Consider the following 17,552-nt stretch of genomic DNA (forward strand, 5'->3'; position numbering starts at 1 on the left):
GAGCACCTTTCCAACACGTGTTCCCACGTCTCTTCTTCATATCCATACCTTCTGCGCCATTTCTCCTCCTCTTCCTCTCAGTACCTTCCTCCCCTCATTTCATTCCCCAGCCTGTATCTTGCTATTCTCGTCCATTTCTCTTCATTTGTTCCTTTCTCTAAGTATTCAGGCCTTTCCTTCACTCTTATCTCTTTAAACCATTTATTGTATTTAGACTCCATCACCCTCTTCCAGTTTTCCTCTTTCTCTTTCTCTCTTTTCTCTATCCTTCCCCACTCTTCTTCTCTCCTTTCCTTATCACTCCCCTCTAACATTCTTCTGTTCCCCCTCTCTTCTATATATTTCTTCCTTCCTATCTCCTATCTTGATATCTTCCTTCCTCCTCTAGCTCTCTCTTCTATCTCTTTTAGGCATTATCTGGCCTATTCGCTTCCTTTTCCAGCTCTCAACCTTTCTTCAAACTTCCATGCCCTCCTCGCACCCCTCGCACTCATTTTCTCTCTCTCTGTTTCCTACCTTATCATATACCCTGGTGTTGTCCACTCTAACCCTAGCACCCATCTGATATATCTTTCATGCATCTTTTCCACCACCATTCTTTCTTACCAGCCCCAAATCTCCACACTGTATGCCATCACTGGCCATACCAGTGCGCCAAAAAATCACTCTCTTCTCTTGTACTTGTCTTTAAAATATCTTTTCCCTATCCCCCACGCACTTTTTACTACGCCTCCTCCCTTCCTTGTTCTGTCTTCTATTTGTCTTTCCTGTCCCCCATTCTTCTTGAAGATATATCTGAGATATTTCTCAGTCCCAATTTTTTCTTTTCTGCCATTACTCTTCTTTTCTGTTCCATTGTTGCCATCTTTACCACTGCCCATTCTCCTTTTCCTATTCCCTTTCTGCCTCTTCTCCTTACTTCTTCGGCCTCGAATTTTTCTCCTATTGCTTCTAACAACTTTTGCACTTCTTCCTGTCCGTCGCCACTCTCTTTTATCTCCAACCCTTTAACTACCGTGTTCCTTCTCCTTATCTCTCTTTCTTTTCTTTCCCATTTCTCCTTGTTCTCTTCCTCTCTTTTTTCTATTTATTCCAACGTTTTGTCTATTTTGTCCTCTATTTTCTCTTCCAGCTCTATCTTTTTCACTCTCTCTTCTATCTCTTGTAACAATTTTCTGTCTCTCTCCCTTTCCTTCTCCCACTCTTCTTTCATATCCTTCATCTGTCTCATTATTTCCATCATCTTTTTCCATCCCTCTGACACTTCACTTATCTATTTTATTGTTCCTTTGAATCCCCCTTTTATCTCCTCTCTTATTATCTCTCTAATGTCTTCTTGCTTCCCTCACCTTTCTTGTCGGTCCTCTCCTTTCACCTTCTCCGGCAATTTGTCTGTCTTTCTACTTTGTCTGAACGGATCCTTTTCCTTTTCTTCTCTTTCCCCATTCTCTTTTCTTATCTAACCACTTCCCTAATCCCTCCACTTTGGATAGACTATTGCATCTTGTTCTCTTATCCTCATTAACTTTCTTGTTGTCTCTCTTTCCTGTTCTTTATCTTCCTGTTTATTCATTTCCTTTCTTATCTTCTCGTCTTCCTTCTTTACCTACCTTCCCGTCGTCAGCCTCAGCACTTCTTTCTTTTCCCACACGTGGCGCTCTCCCATCTGCTTCTGCTTCCTCTGCTCTCCTTTTGATTGTGCACCTAACCTCACTTTCTTCTCTTATCTCTTTCTCTATTCTCCTTTTAGCCTTTCTTACTTTCCTTTCTTCTTCCAGCTACTCCTCTGATCTTCCACCACCCCTGATCTCACTCAATCCACCTCTCCTTTAATTTCACTTGCTCTCTCACCTCTTTATCTGCTACTCGAAATATCACACCTTATCTTCCTATAACCGGAAACGGAACTCTCACAAAGCCGGGAAAACATTTTCGTAAAGGAAAAAAGTTACTTCTAACAGAGAGGAATGAGAGTGCTCACGCCAGGGGTTTCGGCGTTCCCACTTTCGTAACATCGCCGCTTTAGCATGGCACAGAACCGGTCAGTCTTTCCTGGAACAGAACCGGTCAGTCTTTTAGCATGGCACAGAACCGGTCAGTCTTTTAGCATAAAACTGAACGCACATTATTTTTTTAACCAGGATTAGAACGTACAGCTTAATTGTTTTATATGAAATATGTAACTAACATGTAAATCTTGTGTACAAAATCTCTAATTAATATAAATTAAGAATAATATTAATTGTAATGATACGTATTTTATTTTTTTCCAATTTTGTAGTTGCAAACTCTAAATGTAAAAAATGGAAAATCCGGAAAAATTCGAACAAATAGAGATCTCATATCGAAGTTTAAAAGCGACCAACCTGAATATTAATCTAATAATGAGCTATTGTCATCAACACTATTTTAAATTTTTTCATATATTTAGCTAGTGTTATTATTAATTAAAAAAAATTTTATTTCATGAATAAATATTTTTTCCACCTCAGCACCATAAGATTTTTACTAGATGACTTTAAAAACACATTAGAACTATTTTTAAATAATTTTACTCGAAAACATTCTAGTTTACTCTTTATTTCACCGTTCTACTAATTTTTTATGGGCTGCATTGCAGCTCTGTTTAACACCCCTTTACAACCCAATACCATGGTACCATCCATATTCAAGGAAGAACAATTTTTTGCGACGATCATTGAAAAAACAAAAGTGTTTCCTTCGTTTCAGTCCTTTAGTGCGTTGGTGACATAGCGCCCAGCACACCTACCTGTGTTCTGTGTAACATCTGGAGTTTTATGGTACGCTAACAATTGCTATTGACTCGCAAGGCAGACCGTACAAGCGAATGCATCCACAACTTCCAGAGACCTGCCTCCAAAACTAATTAAAGGAAGGCTAGACATGCAGTGTGTACTAAACCCCTCAAAAGAGGCGGATTCCAGTCGCTCGTGTTATAAACCTCATTCGATACTTCATCGAAAGGGTGATCTTACATATATCTGTAACAGTTCCAAGTGCATGCACTTTGTTCATGATACACTCTTTGTAATTATTAAATTCAATTAAATATTAAGTAAATCTTTCACGGTGCTAACGGCCCTCGCAGAGATGGGCATTATTTGGGATAAAAAATTATTTAAATGAAAATTTGAATAAAAGATACTTTATCTTTATTTGTTATTTGAAGGTTCGAATAAAAAAAAGCATCTTTATTGGACGAGTATCGGATAAATAATTTTATTCGTCGAGAATTTATCCGACGAATAAAGATAATTTTTTCTATTCGAAGCGGATTTATTCGAACTTCGAATAATTTTTTCATCTTTTATCTGTATCTTTTATTCGAAGGCTTCGAATAAATCTTGGAATAACTTTTGCCGAGCGCCGAGTTTCAAAGACCCAGCAACGACGGACGACATACAATGTAAGCGAATGGAGAATCCCGCACGTATGAAAGTTTAAACTTTTAGATTTTTCAATATATCCTCATGAAATTGTGACGAGCGAATGGAGGTGATTTTCCTGATGAAAATGAGGTCAAATTCGAGTGTAATCGAACAAGTTTCACTGATATGTAATGTTACGATAAGAATTACAATCTCATTAAACACAGTCCAAATGACGTCGTGTTTGAACTCATTTCGATCGGAACAAGCTGTACAACTCATTCCTCTTAAAATATTGTTCTGATTAAAAACATACAACCATAAATTGCCAATAATGTGCGATTCTCCATCCGCTTACATTGTATACCGTTTGGCAGTCGCTGGGTCTTCGACGTTCAGCGCTCGTCGGTACTCGTCAGCCGCCGTCGCCGTTTATTCGTCGAGCTGGCAAAAGTTATCCGTAGATTTATTCGAAGCCTTCGAATAAAAGATACAGATAAAAGATGAAAAAATTATTCGAAGTTCGAATAAATCCGCTTCGAATAAAAAAAATTATCTTTATTCGTCGGATAAATTCTCGTCGAATAAAATTATTTATCTGATACTCGTCGAATAAAGATACTTTTTTTATTCGAACCTTCGAATAACGAATAAAGATAAAGTATCTTTTATTCGAATCGTTATTTAAATAATTTTTTATCTAAATAATGCCCAACTCTGGCCACAGGTGCCTTTTGGAAGGACAGCCCACCTGTTATCTAAACATTCTTTTAAAGTCCTTTTTTTACAGTCGCAGAGGAAGAAACGCTCTGTATTTTGGATTTCAAGTAATTGTAGACACTTGTATGATTCTGTTATATATACTACTTTGATAAAATTAGAAAATAAAAATTATGTGGCGTGTGTAATGTCGTACAAAGCAGTTTCAGATGAATGATAATGTGTTCAGGAACTGTTACAGAAATATGTAAGATCACCCTGTCGATGAAGTATCGAATGCGGTTTATGACACGAGCGACTGGAATCCACCTCTTTTGAGGAGTTTAGTACACACTGCATGTCTAGCCTTCCTTTAATTAGTTTTGGAGGCAGGTCTCTGGAAGTTGTGGATGCATTCGTTTGTATGGTCTGGCTTGCGACTCAATAGGGATTGTTAGCGTACCATAAAACTCCAGATGTGACACAGAACACAGGTAGGTGTGCTGGGCGCTACGTCACCAACGCACTAAAGGACTGAAATGAAGGAAACACTTTTATTTTTTCAATGATCGTCGCAAAAAATTGTTCTTCCTTGAATATGGATGGTACCATGGTATTGGGTTGTAAAGGGGTGTTAAACAGAGCTGCAATGCAGCCCATAAAAAATTAGTAGAACGGTGAAATAAAGAGTAAACTAGAATGTTTTCGAGTAAAATTATTTAAAAATAGTTCTAATGTGTTTTTAAAGTCATCTAGTAAAAATCTTATGGTGCTGAGGTGGAAAAAATATTTATTCATGAAAGAAATTTTTTTTTAATTAATAATAACAGTAGCTATATATATGAAAAAATTTAAGATAGTGTTGATGACAATAGCTCATTATTAAATTAATATTCAGTTTGGTCGCTTTTAAACTTCGATGTGAGATCTGTATTTGTTCGAATTTTTCCGGATTTTCCATTTTTTACAACTAAAGTTTGCAACTACAAACTTGGAAAAAAAATAAAATACGTATCATTACAATTAATATTATTCTTAATTTATATTAATTAGAGATTTTGTACACAAGATTTACATGTTAGTTACATATTTCATGTACAACAATTAAGCTGTACGTTCTAATCCTGGTTAAAAAAATAATGTGCGTTCAGTTTTATGCTAAAAGACTGACCGGTTCTGTCCCAGGAAAGACTGACCGGTTCTGTGCCATGCTAAAAGACTGACCGGTTCTGTTCCAGGAAAGACTGACCGGTTCTGTGCCATGCTAAGGCTGAGCAGATGTCAGCACTATATCGGGAACGCCGAAAACCCGGGCGTGAGCACTCTCATTCCTCTCTGCTTCTAATAACCTCAGGTATCAGCCCATTCAAGGAAGTACAACATTTTTTAAACACCCTGTATATTAAACAAGTATATGGAATCCAAATCGTTTCGTGTTTGGTCATATTTTAATCAGAAAAATGTCACATATATATTGGTAAAAGTTTGATAAAGATTTAATTCGAAACATAAAAGTTTATATCGTAAATAACGTACGCATTTCTGTCACGTACATATGTATATCAAGGCGTTACTGTTATAATTTTACACATTGCTAAAGTGACTAATATTTGAATATCTAATATATCATAATAAATCAATTTTATTAAAGCATATTTACGAATTAGTTTGACAGAATTATGTAAAAAACTCACTTCTGTTCTGAATCCAGAAGAACGTCTAGGCTCCTGAGTTTGAATTCATCGCAATCCGCGTGCTTGTCGGTATCAGTGATCCAGTGGCTGGAATTAGTTATACTTCATTGATAATGATTCACATTTACAAAAAGCATCATGAATGCTTTAGACTTTAGATAGTGGTAATGAAATGTTATGTATACATATATACTATCGTTCAAAATTTCTCGTTGAAAATACGTGAAAGAAACTTTCGATGCTTTTGTAAATACGAGTATACAAATATCGCGTCACATTTTATTCGAAAAAATTAACTATAATCAATAATTCATGTAACATCACAATTCTTGGACTAGGTTTGGAAGGAATAAAAAGGGAACAGGATTTAATAGTTATATAAGGAAAGAACCGTATGGTTTATGATTGTTAAAAAAGGATTGACTTTTTAAGCATCACTATGCAATGTCTTTATTAACAACAGTAATGTACACATAATATTATAAACACTGAGAATACCTTTTACATTTCTTAAATTCCTAAACTTCTTTGGGCAATCTTTAATTATTAAATTAATTAATTAGACGTTTTAAGTGTTCTATGTTTTGCATTAGTAGTGTTTCAAAATTAGTATATTTAAAGATAAATTTGTTTCTGTAGCCGCACTTTGATTAGTCCACGTTTTTCGTTAATAACTCTTTAACAAAGCCGCGGAGGACATTTTCGCAAAGGAAAAAGTTACTTCCAACGACCTTGGAAATCACTCCGTTCAAGGAATTAAAATATTTTTGGAACACCCTGTATATTGAACATACATATATTTTGCACAGTATTTATGTATCTAATAAGTAATTTAAGATTTAATTCCTATAGCTATAAATTGGGATGGTATTGTTACGTTATCCGAACAATTCCTTCGTCCTAATTGATTCGGATAATTGAGGGGTTCCGTGCAAGAGAAAGCTGTGACCCCACAGTAGCTTTATTGGATATTAAGACTTTACGACTATGGGACATTAACCCTCAATTACGTTCTACAGTATTATCTCAGTAGCTGTCGCACAGGTTTTCTACCGTAACCGTCAAAATTTTATTCGTACGACTGGGGGGATCTCCCTTCGAACCAGTCAAGCAGTAAACACGCTCGACGACCGAACCAGCGAGGGGTCGAATATAGGAGATGCAAGTGAAGCAAAAGATTTTTATTTTTTATTTTTTTTTAGGAAGCTTTTACCATCGTATTCGTCTCGTTTTTTTTTCTAATTAAAATGACACCAAACACGACACGGTTACGGTCACAATTACTTGTGTAAAAAGCGATTAAAGTTTCGGGCGTGAAAGAGGTCGGCGAATGGAAAAGAAAGAGAGGCAGAGAGTCGAAGCGTAGAACCTCAGTCCCTCTTTCCTCTTCAATCGCTGTCTTTCTCTACGTTCTCTACGAATTATATCATATTTGGTATCATGTTCATTAGAAAAATGCCACTGGGCGGTGAGGAAAGGGATGGTTGGTGAAAGTTGCATAAAAAAATAATGAAAAATTGAAGAAGTTATTGGATTAATAGTGGTCTCCTGGTCTCACACCGATATACCCGAGCCGTACTATGTTACACTCTTCGGCGACTGAGGTCTCTCGAGCTTCATGGCCCCTCACGGGGTAAACCTCGCGGCATTGGGGATAGTTCTGGGACTTTGATCGGCTATATATTTAGGACAAATATCGAGAAAACACTGTATACTAATATATTATTCGTTTCGTCAAGCCTCGAGCTGCGATTTCTCGTGTATCTTACGGTGCTTCTTGAGGAAGCTGCCGGAGACGAATCCCTTGCCGCAATCGTCGCATTGATAGGTCCGTTCTCCGGAATGGTACCTCAGATGCAAAATCAAAGAGGTTCTTTGTGTGAAGCCTCTGCCGCACTGCGTGCAAACGTGTGGCTTCTCGCCAGTGTGTATCCGCTGATGAATGGCGACATTCTCCTTGCTGGCGAACTGTTTGCCGCACAGATTGCACATCGCGACCTTCTCGTTCACGTGGCCTCGCCGGTGCGTCATCAGCCTCCTCTTCGAAGACAGTACTGCGCCGCAGAGATCGCACAGATGCTCGCTCTTCTCGCACAAACCGTGCTGTTTCTTCAGGTGTCTGCCGAGCAACAGTTTTTGGGCGAAGCTCTTCAAACAGATTCTGCAGACGTGCTTGTGCACCGTCTCGCTCTTCGTCGAATCGACGGGCAAAACGTTCGAGTGCTGCAGCCTCAGATGTGCCATCAGGTTCTTCTTGTACGGATAAGACTTGGTGCAGTGCTCGCATCGGTACACTTCCTTCCTAGTGTGAATGTTCATGTGCTCCAAGTACTCCGTCCTCAGGAAAAACCCTTTCCTGCATTCTTTGCACTCGAACGAGTACTCCTTGGAGTGTCTTCGCCGATGACACTCGAGATTCGATTTCTGGTTCGATCTGTAATCGCACAGGTCGCAGGCGAATCGTTTCAAGCCTGTGTGGATCAGCTTGTGACGGGCGATGTTCATCGGACTCCTGAACGTTTTGCCGCACTCGTCGCAGCTGAACGCTTTGTCGATCCCGTGCAGGTTCTTCAGGTGCTCGACGAGCTTTCTCGTGTGGCAGAAACAGGCGCCGCATTTCACGCACTCGTGGATCGCTCGAGACGTTGGCCTTCGCATTCTGAAACACGGCCGGCATTGAAATTTCTATGACTGTGAACGGCGTAGAATATGCAGAGAGACTGCAGATGTTTATGTTAATTCACCCTTCGCACTATGAATTTTGCCTGAATTTTCTGCCCAACTACTCCCTAGCGTTGAAGGGTGTTCACCACCATGTACAGTTTAAGATTACTGTTCAAATACAAAATTTTTTCGAGTAATTATTAAATAAAATGCAAATATCTGTTTAGGGAATATTTAGCGAAACGTTGACTTTACTTTCATATTTTTTGATTATTTAAAATTACAAAATTACAAAAGAATTACATTTTTTTGTTTGACGCCCTGTTTTTGAGAAAATTGAGCTTGGAGATCAGTCAGGTTCGCGTGCTTTAGTGTATGCAGAAAGTAGAATTGCTTGGTCATAATCAGACGCGTCAGACGATTCCTACATAATTGAATGTGCATTCGCTGCATTTTCAAACTCCATTTTTTCGAGAACGAAGCTTCGGATGAAAAAAATGTTACACTATTATTTATATTTTATTAAAACTATTCAAGAGAAAAGTATGCTCGTATTTGGTTCTTGTGTCTTACAAATGATGCAAACAATTTTTATTTTGCATACAAATTTGCAGTCTACTCATGATTTTTATGTCAAACTTCTTTAGAAAAACAACTTTAACCATAAAAATCACTGCAAGTTGTATGTACTTTCAAATACGGTACTCGTTGAAGAAAAGTTTATTAATTTTGTCGTAAAATGTTCCTAAATGTCGCGTTTCTTCGGATAGTTAACTAGGCATGACTCCTTAAGAACATTATTCAACCATAAATTATAATTTATTCTGTGCTGTACTTCCGGTTTAATAGACGCTTTCTCCATTGGAAAATAACAATATTATCTCCACCATTTCTCGGAAGAGTACAAATCTTTCTTTTCATTATATTCACAAAATTGTTCAAAACAGTTCTTGAAATATTTTTAGGTTTACACCAGGATGATATTGCACTCAATTGCATGATCAATATAAAAAAATAACTCTCAGATCACTGTGTTCAGATGAGAGTTTGAAAATTGTTACGATTGTATCGGATTTTGTTCTTGAAACTGTTACGAACCATTTTTACTCTAAATATTTATTCTATTATGATCTATCTAAATGTCAGTCTATATCATAGATTTGACGATTTCAAACACAAACATCTCGAGAATCAATGACCGAAATGGTATGATTATTAGACTCCGTTTTTTACGCATTTAGGACAAGATTAGTTATGTACAATTTAATGCAGTGGACATATTAGAAGATTTAAAAAAATATTGACTCTATCATTTTTTATTAAAAAAACTATTGAATTAGTTACTCTGAAACCTTGCACATGTTTTAGACATGAAATTTTTTACTTAGATTTGGTAACGAATGCCACACAGTGGGGGAAAACGCGAAATCGGCGCACAGTGGGCAATTTGGACGAAATCGGATTCAAAATCAAAGAACTTTCGATAGAAATGAGGTAGAGCGATGAAACTTTTTTTAAATTAAAGCTGAAACTTTGTAGAATATGGGAAAAATAGGGAGATTATGGTACGAACGTTTTTTAACCTTGAGAAAATTCGTTAAACTTGCACAATTTCAAGAAAATTATGGTTTTTCCAATACCACGCGCGGAAAATATTTTTTTTTAACATGCTATACATCATTTCCCATAGATTTTTTCACGCTGATTTCAAATCTGATCTCAAAATTTGTCTACGACCTCAGGATTTTGCAAAAAATAGATTTTTGTAACAAAAACTAATGAAATCATTTTTTCGTTGAAATGATTGGATGGTAATAATCTCCCTATTTTTCCCATATTCTACAAAGTTGCAGCTTTCATTTAAAAAAAATTTCATCGCTCTACCTCATTCCTATCGAAAGTTCCTTGATTTTGAATCCGATTTTGTCCAAATTGCCCACTGTGCGGCACACGAAAATGTAAAAATATTTTTTTGTTTTAAAATAAATGAGTGATGGGGATGTTTTAAGAACATTCCAGAGGAAGCAAGTCCCACAGGAGGCCGGCAAAGAAATTTAAAAGAAAACTATCAGGGACAGCCGAGTCGGGTTTAGACAATATGAAAGATTACATCTTTTAGGATTTAAAACGATTTTAACACAAGTAATTGTTATTAAATCTTCAAAATTTTGGTTTTTTAAGTGAGCACAAGTTTTTCGCCCGAATTTGAACTTTAAATATGCATACCGTGAGGAGCAAAATTAAACCAGGATAAGTACTTTTATTAAAAAGTGACAATTTATCTATATACCAGAAAAGAAGTGGAAAAAATTTGTTACATATATTAATTTACATTTATTGTGCTATAATAAACTAGTATGCATTTTATTGTATTCTATTTAGTTTTTCAGTTTTATTGATATTCTTTTCACTCAATTTTGGACCAGTATTAGATGTATGCGTATTTATTACATTCGGAACTGCTGCAAGGTCAAACTTGTTTAAAATTTTCAAGCGAACATCGCACAAGCGTATTATTAACATCAGTTGTAAGGAAATCGTTAGAGGCATTGCTTCAAAGCTGAAAGTTTTGTCATTATGAAATCTGCTACGAAATGCATTCTTACGTTAAGAATCTTTGCAACTTTGTGCTTACCATATTTTATGTATCTTTAGAAACAACAAAGATATTTGAGGTGCGAACGTTAGGTGACTCACCCTGTATATTTATATCGCTCATAGACTAGAAGTCTCCGTTTTTTATGGTTGACATGATATCTTCCCTTTAAATACAACAATATCTCCGTAACTGTCGTATCGTCGGATCTGCTGAGCGACAGTTCAAATAAAGGTGCTATTAGAGGAACTATTCTTTGTAGTGTGCCGAAAATTAAGAAAAATAACGATTGAAAAGGAAAGAGGGACTGAGGTTCGAAGCTTTGTCTCTTTGCTTCTTTTTCTTTCCCGTTCGCCGCCCTCTTAATCGCGTATTACACAAGTGATTATGATCGTAATTCTATCGTGTTTGGTGTTATTTTAATTAGAAAAAACGAGACTAGTACGATGTTAAAAGATGGTAAAAGTGGTAAAAAATGGTAAAATCAAAAAGTAGAAAAGTTGCAATCTTTTGCTTCGCTTGCAATAGTGTGAATCTCACTGATACTCGATCCCTCAATGAGTCATCGTGCGTGGTTATTGCTCGACTGGTTCTAAGGAGGATCCCCTTAGTTGTGTTCGTGAAAGTTTGACAGATGCGATGGAGAACATTGCTACAATTACGAAGATAATTCTGTGATATGAAATCAAAAATCAGTTACTGAAATTCCAAAGCCGTACATTATCGCATCCTCTTGTTCGTAAAACTGATTTTGTTCAAGATTTATTATTGCACCTGCACAGACTTAATTTGGTAACAGATTTAATTTGGTAACTTTCTTCTCAGAAGATTTTTTCTTCAACAGTAAATAAGATGGATATTTAGGTGTTTCTATTTAGCTGAGACTACCTGTATATTTACTTATTTATAATCATTTTGTTTTTAATTCTGCATATACACAGAAGCCTGTAGCCATGACATGCTGCAGTATCGTTCATGGTAAACTAGAAAAATTCTGTACAATATGTAGTTACCAGAGTCGATTCCATAACCATTTTAGATAGAGCCTGTAAATAACGGTTGCAAAAGTGATACAAAAAGTATTAATAAATTATAACTGTTTCCATTAGAATCTCTACATAACAGTTTAAAACACGTAATTCCGGAACTCTTTGAAATCCTACATCAGACCAAGCGTTCCTCTTTCCCCTGAAGTCGATCCTTACCGTCTTTATTCTCCTGAAACTCCTCTAGGTACTGTCTGCAATCCTTGAGTGTAGTCCATAATGAGCTTCTTCACGGATATCACGGGCAATGGCGGCAGTGGTCCAGGATGTATCCTTCTATGACAAATCAATGCCGACTTCTGAGTGAAGTCGCGTCCGCAAATGTCACACCTATACGGTCTCATGCCGGTGTGTATCAGTATGTGTTGCTCCTGACCGAATTCCCTGCGGAAGGTTTTGCTGCAGAACGGACAGGAGAACGGTTTGAGGCCCTCGTGGATCATTACATGGATCCCGAGATCCCTTTTCTTGCCAAAAGTCTTCCCACAGGTGGAGCACGTCAACTTCTCCTTCTTCTCGTGCCAAACCAAATGCTTCTCCAAGCTGATCTGAGTGGACAGGTAACGTTTGCATATGCTGCATTTGAAGGGTGGCGTGTAGTGCCTGTATCTCATGTGATCTTTCAAAGATCGAGGGTTTTTCGATGCTTGCCCGCAAACGCGGCAGATGACAGGCGGTGCATTGGTGTGCGTCTCTTTGGTGTGCTGCCTCAGGTCGCACTTCATCTTAAACTTCTTCTGGCAGACGGTGCAACTGTAGTCGTAGTTGCTCGTGTGTTTGCGGATGATGTGTTCCGTCAACGTCCTCTTTGTCGTGCTCTTGTACTTGCACATAGTGCACGGATAATTCCTCAGTCGGAACACCTGATCGTGGATCCTGCGTCGGTGTATGCACGTTTTCAGGTGCATCACCAGACTATACTTGCGAAGGATTTCTTTGCCGCAGTGGTCGCATCTGAAGGGTCCGCTGGATCTTATCTTTGGCGGCCACGGCACGATTCGATTTGGCGACGTCGAATCGTCATTCGTGTCTTTTGCTTTGGATTTTCGCGGAGAGGAGCGAACTCTTCGGTTCGCTGTTCCTTCTACAGGTAGTTTGTCAAGGAGACATCCGTCTGAGCTGTTTGAATCCGCCAGAGGATCGCTCAGCGGATCCTGCGGTCGGTAACTAAAACACACCAAACGCGATCTCGTTAAAGCGTGACGGTTAAGTCGTAGAATGTAATCATTAGACTGCGGATCTTTATGCAAAATATCAATTGTTTGCAGTAACTGCAAGACATAAGAATCAAGGAGGAATTTATTTCTCTCTTCAGTGGTTTTATTAAATAGTAAGAAACGTGTTGATATTGTTAAATGTCATTAATCTTCCCAATGTTTGAGACACTCGTCCTTTTTTTGCTATAAATGCATAAAATCCGCAGTCCAGTAATCATAGATGAAGAACTTACTTACTTGGAATAGTTTACTAGATAGTTTCAGAAACGTCTATATCTTTTTAATACTAAGGAGCTACGTTTTTCGTGACTTTCGATTATGGAAAGTATTAATTGCAGATAATTAAATTTACATTCTGCGTGATGTTTCTCTTATTTTGCACTCTCTAATACCTCCGTTATTTTTGTTGATATAAACGAATGTCCACAGGCGAGGTTATTTTTCTCTGAAAGTCACCTTTTTCGAGTATTCAACGTCATCAAGATTTTTCCGAATAATAATAATGGTCTTTTATCGTTTAAAATTATATTTTCTACACAAAACACTTTATTTCACATTCTGAAAGCATGTAAAATTGCATGTTTTCTGGGGTCGCAGGGACCTCATCATAAATTTTAATGTTTACACAAAAACATTTTACAATTTCGTACAGAATACAAAGAATAATGGTTTCTTTTACCTCCTTTAAATTGTTCTGATTTTGTTTGTTCAAGGTCATTTGAATATTACGGTCATGCAAGTCGTTAAACTCTTCTTGAAGTGTGTTACAATTTTACAAGATAAAAAATCAATGTTAATGAACGAAAAATGTTCATGATCTCTAAAACTCGAAAAAATTACCTCGATAGAAGAAAAAGATCATGTATCACAATATTTGTCTTTCTAAATCAAGCAACTTCTGCATCGGCAACAATGGCGGAGATATTAATGAGTGTAAAATGAAAGTAGCACCCTGTATGCATATAGAACGTTCCTAATTATTAATAGTAAACAAAAGTGAATAAATTTTGTGGTTCTCTCTTATTTATAAATATTGCGCGAATAGAAGCTTACGTTTTATCTGACGTAAGCATGAGTAATTAGGGAAAGTGTTAATTACAGAGTATTAATTTTATATTCTACGTAAAAGATTCGTAATCGTTAACAGTCGAGGAGTTTCGTAAATAACAATTGATCAATATCATAGTACTTATGTATTTCTAAATACAATTATTGGATATTTATCACGTTGATTAGATTGTTCTTAAAGCGAATATAAAATAAAATATTATATGTTTTAAAACACGCCTGTAGCATAAGGAAATGGGACTTGGTAATAGCAGTGAGAGAGTATATTATCTATCTGTTCTTTTCGCTCTTCAAAAACAATTATATTTTTATTAACTTTATAATACACTTTCTAGCGCACAAGAATTAATACATAGTGTAAGAATTGTGTTCGTTTCACAATTAGAACGAAAAGTCTTAAAAGCGCCTAATTTTTTGGCCTTCGTAGTCGGAGAGCAATTTCAGAAAGTGTCCTTAATCTTAGGTTCATGAAATAAGACTCCTAATTAGAAGTAGTGTTAGAAGTAATCCCATTAGAAGTACAGTTCATTATTTACAGTGATATGTGAATGATTCCTACAAAGAAGTGTATACATATGTTACCATTTAAAATCGCGTAAAATCGCATACAAAATAATACCTTTAAAGTGAATTGGGAAGATTAAAAAGAAAAGTGAAATGAATTTTAATTACGATCAATACTAAAAATATTAATGAATTGGTATAAATTTGGAATTCTATTATTATAAATATACTACGAATGCTTTTACTTGAGACAAGTTACACGCGAAAATGATACTCGAGTGTTAATTGTGAAGGAAGAAACCAGGCTAAGTGTGACAGAAGAGTGTTTGGACCGAGCGACAATTATTAAGACTGGTTTCGACTGTTTCGGGGAATGAGATAAAAATGAGAATCGAGCGCGGTACAACGAGTGTATGTGCGTACGAATGTGTGTGTAATTCTGAAGTCAAGGTCAGGTCAGTCAGTCAGTGTCGCCAGATGAGAGGAGGGAGCACGAATTGAGGGTAAAAAAGTTATCTTCTCTCTGCTAGTACCGGAGTATGCACGACACAGACGAAAAGCGTCAAGTGACGGGGCCGCGGCGAAAGCGTGTAGAATAGCGGGGTAGGAGGGGAAGTTAGAGTGGGGGTACAAGTCTTGATCTGGTGACACTGGACCCGTCAGAATCATATTATAGTGAGAGTCAGAGTCAAGATCAGAGCCAGGAGAGTTTTAGAAAGTGTAAGAGTCATAAGAGTTTTGGTGAGAGTCGAGAGAGAATCTATGTAGAGTTAGTAAATATATATATATATTAAATTAAGCGCCATTTGGATTATTATTTCTACAATTGAATTTTAAGAGTTCGAACTATGAATGAAACAAGAAATATCCTACGGAATGTCGATACTTCTCTATTGTAATAACCATAATTTTCCTATTACAGAGTATCTTTTTTGGTTAAGTATTCAGAATGATCTTCAGAATAGTTCTCTCCTAATCAAAACATTCCGACGTTCATATTTTTTCCCTTGCAGGAGTTAAGATAAATCAATTAAAAATTCGTAAAGCGTAAATGGTATAGTAGCCCATAAGTCGTGTCGTTTCTTCTCGCATGTCATGTTTGTAATCGTCCATATTTTGTTTATTCGATATTTTTGTAGAAATTTGTCTCCATGAACACTGATGTCTTACTGCCCTTTGAAATAGATTTTCGAATGTATGAGGAATAAGTATGTAAAGATTAAATTGTTTCAAAGTTGCAATTTACAAAAGAATTTCAACGAGTACTTTTTCGTAAATATTTCGTAATTTGTAAGTATTTTATTAAGCTATGCGAATTATTACTAATGTAAAGATTACGTACAATTAGATCGTTAAATAAAAAATCATAATTTTCTATAAACGATTTATGTATTCCATAATGGGTTTATAAGTTAGTCTATTTTGGATTGTGATTAATTTATCAAAGGAAAATATATTCACACACTAACTTAAAAATTTTAACTTAAAAAAAATGTGCAATATTAATTCAACGTACGAAAAAATATATATGTATTTGTAAGTTTTGTATCTGTTGAACAGTGTGGTAGAAGGAAATTGTAAAAATGACTACACATTATGTGAGATAAAATAAGTGAGATAATTTCTATTTTATATATTATTCTCTATGAAATTATCTACAATGTTGCGTGCAAGTTTTTAATGCATTAATTTGTTAGATTTTTAGATATGTGCAAAGGTGACCGTTTTCCATTGAAAACGAAAGTTTTGTCTTCAATAAATTTTCATTTTCTCATTTTTCAAAATTATTGAAGAATCATACGCTGCGTCAAGGATAATTCATTAAGTTGACACAAATATTTCTTATTTGTCATATACCAGTCTCTTTTGGCACTGACTGCAAGCTGACAAGATTCTGATGAACATGAAGTTTAAACTTCATTAATAAGTTACACAGGGTGTTCCCGAAAAAGTATAGGAGAAAGAAAAGGGTGATTCCAGGGGTGTTTCTAAGCACCATTCTCCTTTATCAATTTGCGCCGGGACGCTTCGTTTTCAAGTTATTAACAAAAAACACGGACCAATCAGAGTACTCCTATAATGGGTGGATTCTGGCTCGGTGACAGGTCCCTCTGAGCGTGGCACTGCCGTAGACCGAGCCGGAATAGGTTCGCTGTAGCCGTGCTCTGATTTGGTCTGTGTTTTTCGTTAATAACTCGAAAACAAATCGTTCGGTGCGAATGTGCAAAAGAAAAAGATGCTTAGAATCACTCTTATCTTTTTCTTATACTTTCTGGGACACCCTCAATATTCGAGCATGGAGATGCTCGCCACTAGGGAATGGAGGAATGGCGTCGTAGAAGGGGTAAGGTCAATGTCGTCAGATCAAGACTTGTCTCCCACTCTACGTTATCCCTTCTACGACGCCAGTCCCCCATTCCTCGACGGCAACCATCCCCACGCTTCCGCCACGGCTCGGTCATGTGACGCGTTTCGTCTCTGGCATACATGTGTCACAATTCCACACGACTAATCCCGCAACGACAGAGAGGGACGGTAACTGTATTCCCCTCTATTTCCCCAGTCTGGCGACAGTAGGTAAGGTAGAGTGGGACAAAAGTATTGATCTGGCGACACTGCGTGAGGCACGGATTAAGGCCGATTTATAGTATATCCTTCAGTATAATAGTAGTTTA

At 36.9% G+C, this 17,552-nt stretch overlaps 1 protein-coding gene across 1 annotated transcript; it reads right to left on the minus strand.

Annotated features, from left to right (window-relative positions):
• Positions 1 to 11,916: 11,916 nt before the first annotated feature.
• Positions 11,917 to 17,311, minus strand: LOC143361965 (uncharacterized). Its single transcript, XM_076801726.1, has 2 exons — positions 17,265 to 17,311; positions 11,917 to 13,255 (listed from the first exon to the last, which is right to left on the minus strand). Exons 1-2 carry the CDS (start codon positions 17,309 to 17,311, stop codon positions 12,253 to 12,255), a joined length of 1,050 nt encoding a protein of 349 aa, XP_076657841.1. The 3' UTR covers positions 11,917 to 12,252.
• Between the last annotated feature and the right edge of the window lie 241 nt (positions 17,312 to 17,552).

The sequence above is a fragment of the Halictus rubicundus genome, chromosome 2, assembly GCF_050948215.1.
Source record: "Halictus rubicundus isolate RS-2024b chromosome 2, iyHalRubi1_principal, whole genome shotgun sequence".
Lineage (NCBI taxonomy): Eukaryota > Metazoa > Arthropoda > Insecta > Hymenoptera > Halictidae > Halictus > Halictus rubicundus.